Source organism: Pinus tabuliformis, chromosome J (assembly GCF_031772625.1).
Source record: "Pinus tabuliformis cultivar Carrire ecotype Pingquan chromosome J, CPIR1, whole genome shotgun sequence".
NCBI classification, from domain to species: Eukaryota; Viridiplantae; Streptophyta; class Pinopsida; order Pinales; family Pinaceae; genus Pinus; species Pinus tabuliformis.
The window spans coordinates 1,410,104,136-1,410,116,285 of NC_142295.1; the positions used below are offsets into that span (position 1 = coordinate 1,410,104,136).

Here is a 12,150-nt window from a genome sequence, read left to right on the forward strand (position 1 = left end):
GGCCAACTCCTCCACCAAGGCAAGTGGTTCACCAGGGACCAGGTACTTCAATAGAAATTTTGCATCTCATGAAGGCTCTACACGTAATGGGGAACATTTCTTCCTAAGGAGGGAGGACTAATACAGTTGGATATTGGTGTACCCCTACCTATTCCACCTATACCTCCATTTGATTTCATCAATTTCCTTGTTTATAGCAACATTTACTATGTTTAGTAGTTTTTCGATTCTTGAACTTCCGGATCAGCTTTGACCCTCTAAATGTCATTTTTTGAGGTCCGCAGTAAGAATGTAGCCATTGTTAGGGGCCCGTGGAAAATCCTATAGGACTGAGAGATATATTTGCAATGAGGTATTGTATGCACCAAACACATATAATATGACCAAGTTACAACCGCGGGAAGTTAGCTGCCCAACTAACCCCAACGGGGCCCACAAACTCTTGGCGTTCCATCTCTTGGGGTTATGGTTTTGGTTGTTTAGGGTTTTCCCTTGTTTTTCAATAATAAAAATTCCCTTGAGCCTCATTGTAACATAGTTCAAAGGCAGGTAGTTGCCACTTCTCTTCTCAAAGATAAGCTATCATCTCCCGAGCTAGTCTATTTCCATTTCTCTATATAAGCATATTTTGGTTCTTTGATATTAATGAAATGAAGTTTTATTTTTGTTGTATCTTTGTGTTTATGTGTATATATGTATTTTTTTGTGTTCTTGTATATGTCCAGATCATAGGCGAAGCCCTTTGAGTTTATTTTGATTCCTTGCTATGAAGTATCTTCTTAGGCCTTCCACTGCAAGTGTGAATAGAAATGGGGAAGGGGGTCCCCCTTGACAAAGTCCTCTGGAAAGATTAAAAAGGTGATGTTGGGGAGCCACTCAATAGAATGGAGAAGAAGGGGGTAGAGATTATTTATTTGATCCAAGAAATCCATTGGTCTGAAAACCCAAAGGCTTAGAGGGTTTGGAGAAGATACTCCCAATTTAACTGATCATAGGCTTTTGAGAGGTCTAGTTTTATCAACATGCCTGCTCACACTATCCCATCGAATGATTTTGTGTCCTTCAACAAAATAGGTTTTCTATAGTTAAATTGTAATACTAAGTAGGATTTTGAGGTTATTGACAATGATAGAGGAAATAATATTGTAAAAAACATTGTAAAGAGATATTTGTATAAAACACTGACATACTCTATCAGATTTGGGAATTAATTTAGTAAGAGTAGCCAGGCCATGCCATTTGTGAGTGACACGTTTCTCTGACCAAAATGAACCTTAATGCCTAGGAAGGTCCAACAATATTGGAAGAAGTATGTTTTGAAGTCGTTTGGTCCTAGAGCTTTATTTGTTGACATCACCATCACTGTATCCTCCACCTCTATAAATGATACTTCTCACATCAGGGCTTCATTTTGGGCTAGAAGAATTAAGTTTAGGATATAAGATATAATTACTTGGATGGATATTGTCTTATGTGGAGTGGGATTCCTTGATAGGGAGTGATAGTAGGAAACTAATTCTTGTTTCAACTCTACATATTGTGCCAAACATTTCCCATATTGAGAGGAGAGGGAAAATATATTTATGTTATGTTGGTTCTTCCTGATTTCTTTATGGAATAATTTTAAGTTTCGTTCTCCTTCTTTTAACCACTGCAGATGGGATTTATGTTTCCAAAGAATATCCTTCTACTTGCATCGCTACTATATTTGATTGATTAGTTTCCTCTCTTCCATTATTAGGGCATTTGTGCATCCTCCTAGAATAATGTGTTTTTGCACCTATTTCATACGAGATTCCAAGACTTGTTTCTCTTTGAGAATATGGCCAGATTAATTTCTATTACATGCTTTGAGTTTGAATTTAAATTATTTAAGATTAAGTTGGAAGATTTGCATGCTATTTCTACCTTGGGCTTATATTTCCTTCCCCTTACCTTTGGTGTTTGGAAAAAAAATTGGATCTTAAAGAAAAAAGCTTTCAAATATAAAGAGATAATCATGGGGAGTTGCCTTGAGGTCAATCTCCAAGTGAATTGGCCAATGGTCTAAGCCAAAACTTGATAGGATGGTGGATTTAACAAAGATATCCATTTTTAATAGGGCTTCTAACATTATAAATTAGTCTTGTCTGTTGGCCACTTGATGTTTCCCTCCTCTGCAGTTATTCTAAGTATAAATCCCATTTATAGTGGTTAGATTTGCCACATGAAGTTGATGTAGGAGATTGTTGAGCTATTGCACCTCTGGTTCTATTATTCTAATGTCCCCTTCTTCTCTTCTAGAGTTTTAATATTTTCAATCCAACAATTTAATTGTCAATACGAAAGTTTGTGAACTTCAAGGTGCAACACTAGAAATTCCAGAGAATGACTCCAACAAATTACAAAACAAAACCCTAGACTATCTCCTCACACCTTGAGTTCCTGCACTAGTCAATCCTTGTTCCAATCTTGCACTGAAAAATAACCTTTAGAACTGAAACCCTAATTATTGCAACACCAATATTGCAATATTTCAACTTTGAAATAAAATCCTAATCAATAGCAACAAGAAAGAGAATCATAATTTTTGGGAAAATGGAAAAACTGTAACTATTGGGAATCTGAACTCTAGCTTTTGACAATTTTCACACTAAAAAAAGGACACTGAAACTAACTCTATTTTCTCACACTCAAGACAAAAAAATAAAAATAGTTTGCTCAAGGTCCTATGCTAGTTATCTCTACATGAACCAATGGAAATGAGAGAGATTTTCAATGTTCTCAAGTAGCACTCTAATGTAAATATGCTAACTATATAATGAAAAATCATATTCATGAAATAATAATATCTTTACTCCAATCTGGCACATCTTATTTTGTCATAAACAAACAAACTCACTCAATGGAAATTACTAATTGCCATAAATTATAATGAATGCTTTGTAACCGTATAGAATCAATCATTAAAAGTTACAGGTCTATGTTTAATGATAAGTCTTGAACCTGAATTCAAAGCCAATTAAAATTTGGAAATTATTATTTATCCTACAGTAGCATAATGTTATCAAGGAAGTACTTGTAGCAACATTTTCTCCGGTATCAAAAGTTCACAATCAATTTCTGAAATTCTATTTTTTTTAAGAACTCCTTTGTACTCAAATTCCCTTTTGAATTAAGTTTTCATAAAACACAGAAAAATTGACAAGTCCAACAAGCATACATTCTTTCCAAATTTCTAATTGTAGCTACATGTGGAACACAAAGATCTCATCGAATTTTAAATACAATCTTGAATTCCTTTTCAAGTTGGTCTTGTACACTATTCTTCAAGTGTAATTCTTCTAGGAGAATGAGATCATTCAGATTTATAATTACGTTAAATGTTCATGCTGCCTCACAAGTTCCATTAAACAACAACATCCTACACTCTATTTCTTTATGGAATAAGATTACAAAATCTCTCGGTGACAACAGTAATTTCAACAACTTGTTATTTGAATTTTCAAATGCATAGTCCATATCGTAATGTCAGGGGTCATATTCTTTTGCTTTAGATCTTATCCTTAGAAAATAAGCTTTACAAAACAGAGTATTAGACTACTCTTTCACCATAGCATGCTTAGAATCCATTATGCCATTTCTAGATCCTTACATATCAAATGAATTCAAGATTGAATGCTATTTGATCTACAATGTGATTTTGTGTTACAAATCGCTCCAAGGTTTCAAATCACACACAAATCACCAAGTGTTGAACACACTTTATATTGCCAATTCATATAGGAACAATTTGTTGTAGTATTCAAAATCAGTAACATTCATGCTGAAAGCACTACATTTCCAAATTGATTTGCAGAACCAGGTATATATATAAAAAAAAAAAAAACCAGAAAACAATGTGTGCAATTATTATGCAATAATTTTCTAGATCTATAAGTGAATAATTTTCTAGATCTATAAGTGAGAATACAAGTTAGCACATCAAAATTTTAATTACAGATATAAATCCTATTCAATCCAATGAATAGGGACAAAGAGAGAAAAAAGAGAGACAACGAGCTGGGTTGAGGGTGCTCCCAACCAACTCGTTTCCTCTTGAATAAAAATCAAATTACAAAGTGAATAAACAACACAAAATTGAAAATAAAGAATCTGACATGTAGTCTTTTATTAAAAATATTGTTCAGTCTCTTACATCATGTGGAAAGAGAGAAGAGTCTAGTTCCCAGTAGTGGGATGCCTCTATATCTACACCAATAAACTTACTCCAGTAGTATATGCCCAATAATGATGCCTGCTTCCTCAAAGCCATGACTTGGTTTTATAAATTTTTACAATACAATGTTTCCTCTAAACAAGCCAATCCATTACAAACAAGGGGAGCTGCGACGCAGCGAGTCCCTGCGTGAAGTTGAGCCTGTAATATGTTTTTAAGAAGCAAAATGCAGCATGCAATTTACAGATAATATAACGTACATGAGTACAGAGAAGGTTCTCTCATTTCAAAATCTGAAAAATCCTTGTACAAATGTTTTGATGATATTAGCACTATGGAGGACAAATTTATGAATGTATGTAAGGTACTGAAAGTTAGTATAAGCTTCCAGGATAAGCTGTAATGCTTTTTGACTCTTGGAGGAAGACTGTAATAAGTACATTTAGCATCTCTTTTGCTCATATATGAACAGGTGGTCATGATAAGTAACCGATCCAAGAAGGAATGTTCAATGTATATTTGATTTCTATCTTGGAAACATTAATATAAAGATTTGTTTTTCTATGGAAATAAAAAAGGAGACTTAAGCATCGAAAGAAGCATTGATATCATAAAAAGATTATAACCCAAAGTGCTTTGCAACAATGAAGGGGAAAAATGTGCAGTAAGAATATTCAATGATCAATCTTATCATTAGTAATGGATGCATCAAATGAAGCTCAAAAGATAAATTAGCTCAATACAGAATTCACTCCAGCTTGTTAGAATTTCCATATCTCAATACTTGATTCAAGGCATGCAAGTAACAAAGCCGTAACAAATTTTGATCTGAAAAATTGAAGCATTGATAATCCACTAAGTCATGTAACCAGCAATGTGCATTATTCATTAAACAAATTAATCAAAACCCTACTACAGTAGCCATGCTATCTCAGGAAAAATGAAATACTTATAACCTTTTAGGGAAAACACTGGATTTAAACTAACTAATCAAATTCCTGCTCCATTCCGTCTGCTAAAAACAATGCTTGACTCCCAATCATTTTCACTGCTCACGACTGTACTATGTTATAGGCAGCCGGAAACCATAATAGAAGGTTCAATGGAATCAAGTTTTATGTAATCAATATTAACAGCAACAACTAAATACACTAAATAATTTTTTCCGAAGTTCAAATTTTGATTAAAGAGTAGATATCGCTACATATATTATATTGCAGTACAGCTATGCGTCTTAAACCTGCAATTGCTTTGCAGTATAAATTGAATAATAAGAGTTAGCAATCAGTCAAACACTGAACATAATGCGCTGGCAAGGCTTGCACGACCATTCGGGAATCACCCTATGTAATCATATGCCAACAATAAAACTCTAGAAAAATCCCTTTTATCCGACGTGAGTGATGTTTTTTAAGAACTCAAGCGAGAAACAGACTAGGAACCAAATCAAAGGTGTATGTGGCACGTTCGAATGACTCATTAAAACTCCACGCGTGAAGCCCTTTCAGAAGTAGCTCTCCACGCGTGAAGCCACTCTCCACCCGTCAAACGATGATGTTGATGGTGGTAAGTATTTCTCTAGCACTGGATTCACTGATATTGCCTCAGGCGTGGGAAACGGCGAGGCAGATTCCACTGGTGTGGTCGGTGGACTTGGAGGCTGTGGCCACTGTCTTTTGAGGGCGCCGCAGACTCATATAAAGGACTGCATTTTGTTCGCCGAATTCGAATCTGGGGCTGTTCCAGTTCCTGCTCCCGAACGAAGGTGCAGGCGAAGGCGATGGCGATGACGCTCGGGGTGTCTGAAACCTTGATCTGCTGTTCTTGGAAGAATCCATGGAATTCTTTCGCTGGTGACTTTCAAGCTTGAGGACTTGGAACGAAGCAAGGGACCCTCCACGTCCAATCCTAAGTCTGCGATCCTGGAAACCTGATAGATTTTGGACTATTACAGTGAGTCACAAATTTAGGATTTATTAATCACAGAGGAAAATCGAACCAGCTCCAAGAAGAGATATATTGAACGCTGAGATAATAAAAGCTATCTCCTAAGTCTAATAGACTTTTGGTTAGCTAGTTTATTTATTAGTCGTTTTGTAAAAGAATGAGCTTGTCTGCCAGAAAAATTCATACTTCGTCTAACTGTACAACCATTACTTGGTAACAGATCCAAAATGATTATTCCAGAGATTCAGCATCGTCTTCGGCCTCTCCGACAGTTAGCGAAAGGACAGCGAATTCATATGCTGGCAACGAAGCAGCAAAGATGTTTTCCAGCATGCGTGAGTTCCAGTCCTTTTACATGTGTTATTACTGTCATATGTGGTATATACGTTAAATAAATCGCTACTAGCAATATTTGGCACTGAAGAAAATTGATGTATTCTTCATATCTGAAATTTATGCAGCACCTGAAAAGAGACAACGAGTGCCTTGTTTCTCCAGGATTTCTCAACAGATTTTAACCGACGCTAGCAACCCCCTGTGATTTTGTTGTCTGTTTTCCCAGGCAGGTGAAAATGGGTGCATTCGCCCTTCTATCAAGCTGGATTGATGCTGCCACTAATCCTACATACAGAAAGAAGCATAAACAATTTCAGGTATCTCATATTGTTTGTGACCTCAGCATGGGAATAAAGAGTTATTCTATCCATTAACTGAACCTAATTTAAGAAAAAAAGCACGCCACTACTAATTGCTCTTCGAAAAGGAACATTTACCCAGAAAGGGGGTTTTTCACGCCTGATGAGATCAACATTGGTCCAGCAAGATTCATCAACGAAGTCCATGTATTCGCCCTTGTCTTTCAGGGGAGATGCTGCGGTTATGGACGAGGTGTAAGTGCAAGCGCTCAGAATATCCAGACTCCCATTCACCGCGGCTTGGATAACACCAGTCTGAAGCGCAAAAAAGGGAAAAAAAAAACAGAAGTTAAAACCCCATACTCACAAAGTTGAATGGGAACCCTAAATAATTATTTACCTCTTTACCTCTGGATCTTTGGTGTAATCCGTGGGAGTGGCCATGTGAACCACGAAGTCACAGCCATGAACGGCAGAATCGAAGCTGCCCTGTGCATTAATGTCAGCTTTGAAAAGCGTAAGCCTCTCCGTGGCTCCCGGCAGCGACAGAATATGGCGAGTTGAACAAACCCCAGCAGAACCCCAGCAGAAGCTAACATGCAACGGAATGCAATAAAGAAGGAAGACCAGGCGCAGGGCCAAAGGCAGCATAGTACAGAAAAGACGATGAGCTCGGTTGACTGCTTTGCTCGACTCATCCGGTTCAGGCGTTCCCTTATGCAACAAGGGAAAGTGGGCGGGGAATCAGCATCTGTTGTGCATGCAGAGTGACACCTCCCGCCATGCAAACATTGACCATACGGCCGACACCTGTGAAAGAACAAGCACGTTAGCAGCGAAAGAACAAGCAAGTTAGCAGACAACGAATTGAACACTTAACATTAAACATTAAGGGATTAATGTCAGCATTAAAACTAAACCGCACACCGTCAGGGAGACTTGAATATGGGTAAGTATCAGTTTAACATATGGTCCGGCCTCTTCCGCCTCGGGAAGAGGCCAAATAAGATGGCCAACAGAAGATCGGCTGCAAACATTAGCATATAAGTGATAATACCACTAAAAAACCCCGCGATTTAATGCTATCTCCCCGCCGAACGGTTACTATAGTCCCTGCCGGATGCCAGATGGCAGGGACTAACAAGATGATAAATCTAATCACAACAATTTTCCATCAACGGAAATCTAGTTCAACAATCATTCAATCAGAAAAATCAAGATTTTGCTGAATAATTTGGATTCTGCGTATGATCCTAGACTTATGGAAAAACTTTGTTTTTTACAAAACTGCCTCAAAGAACCTCATGTTATTATACCAACTCAAATTTTAGGAAGTAATTTGTTTTTAGATAAATTTATATACTCAGAAAAAACCTATTCATCCATAATTTCGAGATTTGCCTCCATCTACACGAAAATCAAGGTTAAGTTGGCAGTTTGAAAAATGTGTGAAATTTAAGCAGTGTTGTTAATTTTTCTTCTGGAAACTCACATGTATGACTTGAGTGCATTCCAACTCATGTGGAGATGTTAAAAAAATATTTTGGACAAAAACAAGCTTAGATTTTCCCCGAAAGTATGTTGATCTATCAAAGCCCCAAATTGATTGCTCTTTAGTGCAGGAAAACTGGTGCGAAAAGACTAGTGGAGGAAGAAATGTATTTCATGTATAAGTTGGTTGAAAAATTGTTTGTTTTCAACTCCATATGTTTTCCCGAGAAAATTGACATGCCAAATTTGTGCAATGTGCCGAAGACAACATGCACAATCGTTTCTTAGTGCGGGAACCCTCAAAGGGTGTAGGAATAGTGTTGTATGGACATGAACTGAGCTAGATGAATGGAAAATATTCACCTATTGTTAGCCTCCTGTTGCAACAGGTGTTCATATTTCATGATTGACATTTTTACATGCCAAATATGTCATCTTTCATGCTGCAAGGTTCCATATTTCCTTAAAGAAAGTCAAGGAAGAAGTCATAAAAGTGTGCTAGTCCAAGTGCCTCTACTGTACTCCGATTTTTGATGAGTTGTTCCATTTTTGAAGAGTTTTTTAGTTAAGGGAAGGCCAAACAGCGTAACCTCGGTCTCCCTGGGTTTCAATTTCCTGTTTTAGAATATTGTTATCGGGAAAAGTGTCTATTCAGAACGACCCTATCCCACTGGGTTATGATAGAGACCTCAGAAACAAACAGGGAAAACTACTCTTGTATTCTCCTTTATGAACTATAAACGAAGAGGAATAGGATGAACCAACCTGTGTCTTGCGCTAGTCCTTTGATCCAATCTCTGTTCTCTTTGACAGCTTCCAGCTACCTGCTCCCTTACTCGCCCAGCGTCACCAAGTTCCTGCAAGATCACAGAAGAAGGAAACTACACAAAGACATGGATTTATGTTCATAAAAAGCTTAGGATCAGATTTAAGCTAAACATACAAATATAACAAACATCAGTGATATACAAGCATGTAGGAGAAACTCAAATAGTTTTATTGATAAAACAAGAAGATCCAGGAGGAGATACAACCGATGATTCCTGATCCAGCATCAACCTCCCAGCATAGAATCCCCTCTTCACCTCCCACAAAGCATAAATCACCCAATACTCTGATATCTATCTCAAAACCAATAGCAATTCTCTGCAATGTACAAAATTCCAGCCTCTGGATCTCTTGGTGAGGGATCCATATATAGATGTATGCAAAGAGGATGAGTCAGCTCATGAATTGATTAGTGGCCTCTCTCTGTCAGTTCTTGCTTCCACTTGGAGACTGAGAGCCTCTTACTCATCATTGGTCGAATTCAGTGAGGCAAGTGTCATTGGAGAAGATTATGGAAGCTTTCATTGTCTCTCCACCTCGTGGAATGACTCTGCCACTTGTCATTTCCCGCTCAACACACCCTGGTAGTGCATTCAAGTGTGTTGCAACGCACCTAGCTAGTGTATTTGGGTGCTTTGCAACGCAGTTAGCTAGTGGAGCAGTTGAAATGATCCTGATTTGACTAGTTTTGAGCAGTTTCTGGTGGAGAACTTCTGGGAGAAGCTGTAATTTGTTGACCTTGTTTCTTTAGGAGCTGGAACAACACTTTTAGGGACTTAGGATCCCTTGGTTTATGGACATTTCATGCTTATAGCTGTAAGGCACAAAAATGTCTATAACAGTTGCCCCCTAAAGTATGAGGCCGTTTATCGGGTGAAATGCTTTATTAGGAGGATCCGAAGTTCTTCTAATGCTGGGGAGGAGACCTGTAATAAGATACAATACAATACATTATCTTCATATTGTTTTCATGATCTAGCTGAGGTGGGCATTCCCATGCTCAGCTTTATAAATTCATTTTCATGTACATAGGACAGACAATCGTCTGATGGTAGACTGATGATTCTGATGATGTCATCATCCTTTTGGCAGGATGATTATCTGTGCTGTAATGATGTACATTTCAATGTCTTTATTTTTCCTGAATATATCTCGCAGCCCAGATGGATGAAACTAGATCCGGGGTCTTCAATCTCGTCCGATCTTCACTCGAAGTACAAGTCGATCCATGTGAGAAATGTTTTGAAGTCGAACATGGAAAGACATTGCTTGATTACCAGTCAATGATGTAAACTGTTAACAAGCGCGAGAGGAATCACCGATAATGATAATGACCCTCAAGGTACTGCAGTACAATTCACGTGGTGTGAATAAAGGACTTGGCGTCGAACACCACGCAAAATCTTTCGGTCGAAGGTCATTGATGTATACCTGTCGCCGGAAGTGAGAAACTTGCCATTGAGGCATGCATGCTTCAAAGTACTGAAGGGGTTGTTCCTAGATCAACTTCTTGGATAATGAGCTGATGTCGCCAAGAAGCGATCCGTCAAAGGAGGGCCTTAATGAATCCCACATCAATGACACGGAACGGAGCAAATGATTTTGATGGAGGTGAAAACGATCTGGTGATGTACGGTTCAGGGTGGCGGTCATGAAAGAATGAAGTATAATGTATGGTAGTGGATGGGACACAGGTGACTTCTCTGGATGACTTCTCTTGAACATATCGGCGACACTTATGTGATGGATCGGTAGCATTTACCCCAAATGTGGATGGTATGGCGTGACCATGGTGATGTGACCGGTGAATGAAACAACCCAACCCGACTTTGGCACGGAGTGGAAGTGTCATGTTCAAGAGCGACTTGCTACCAATAAAGTTTCTTTGAGTTTTCTTCCCAATTTTTCCCCAGTCATTGCTGACCAGTACCTCTTTATTTTTTGTCAAGCTTGAGGAGGATAACATATGCTTGTTCTATAATTTGCCCTTCGGGCAAACCCATCGCTATGTTTTAACGAGCCTAGCGATAGTGAAACTCGTTCTCGCCTAAAGACAAGTTTGTCGCTATTAATCTTTTTAACGAGTCTAACGACAAAGATAACTCGGTCCTTTTCATTTTTAGAGAGTTTGAAAAGGTACGTAAAGGTAACTCCAAAGTTCCTTTTTTGTCATCTAATCCCTTAAGTCCGAAAAAGTATAAAACAATACAGAAGGGATGAGTTTTCGATAGTTTTAACGAGCCGAACAAAACAAGCGCTCGATCTTTTTGTGCAATAATCCCTCAGGTCCAAAAAGATTAAAATCTAGAGGAGGGATAGCACTTCCGGTCGCTTTAACGAGCTGGAAGGCCAAAACTCGGCAATCTTTTCATATTTTACGAGTCAGATGAAAAGAGCTTAAAGAAGACTCGTCTTTTGAGGAACGAGTGATAAAATGGGTAGTAGCTGATTCCAGGTAAGGTTTGGAATTTTCCAATCACGGCAGTGTCACAAGGATGGCTAGTGAAATCACTCTTCGCAGCTGTTCCTCAAAATGGGTAAACAATCAAATGGAGGTGAATGATCGGCCAATGGAAAAGTGGAGGTGACGGTGCAAACACGACCAAGGCTTTAATGGCTGAAAATGCTTCATTCACGGTGGTTATTTACCGGGGAATAGTTCATTTTTTAACGAGCTTAAACGCGGGTGGAAACATTTGCTCGGTCTTATGTTTATTTTTTAACGAGCTTGAACTATGTGCTAAAACTGCTTGATTAATCCAGTCATATGATAAGAATGTCTCATATAAAAACGGCAACTTTTAGATTTTTGCCCCACATCCTTTCTTTATGCAAGTTTGGTGACGACTAATCCTATGAGTTTAAAGGGTTAGAGGTCCTAAAAATTTAAAAAATAAATAGCCGCCCCTTGCTTGTATGCCAAAAGGTTTGCATGCCCCCAGGTATAAAACAGAGTTTCAAAGTTACCCCTCAATTTGCAGACAAAACATTTGTTCTATCAGGAAAGGCCTACCTCTTACAGGTTACCCAAAGATTGTTCTATTCGCGGTG

General features: G+C 38.2%; 1 protein-coding gene across 2 annotated transcripts; it reads right to left on the reverse strand.

The window, feature by feature from the left end:
* Nucleotides 1-6,144: 6,144 nt before the first annotated feature.
* LOC149232634 (putative anthocyanidin reductase) lies at nucleotides 6,145-7,495 on the reverse strand. 2 transcript variants are annotated; one of them, XM_089376527.1, is made up of 3 exons: nucleotides 7,189-7,495; nucleotides 6,919-7,095; nucleotides 6,145-6,766 (listed from the first exon to the last, which is right to left on the reverse strand). In XM_089376527.1, the coding sequence occupies exons 1-3, from the start codon at nucleotides 7,429-7,431 to the stop codon at nucleotides 6,761-6,763; spliced, it is 426 nt and encodes a 141-aa protein (XP_089232653.1). In that variant the 5' UTR covers nucleotides 7,432-7,495; the 3' UTR covers nucleotides 6,145-6,760. The 2 variants fall into 2 exon arrangements, with proteins under 2 accessions (XP_089232653.1, XP_089232652.1); XM_089376526.1 differs by lacking the exon at nucleotides 6,145-6,766 and having other exon boundaries at nucleotides 6,844-7,095.
* Nucleotides 7,496-12,150: the final 4,655 nt, after the last annotated feature.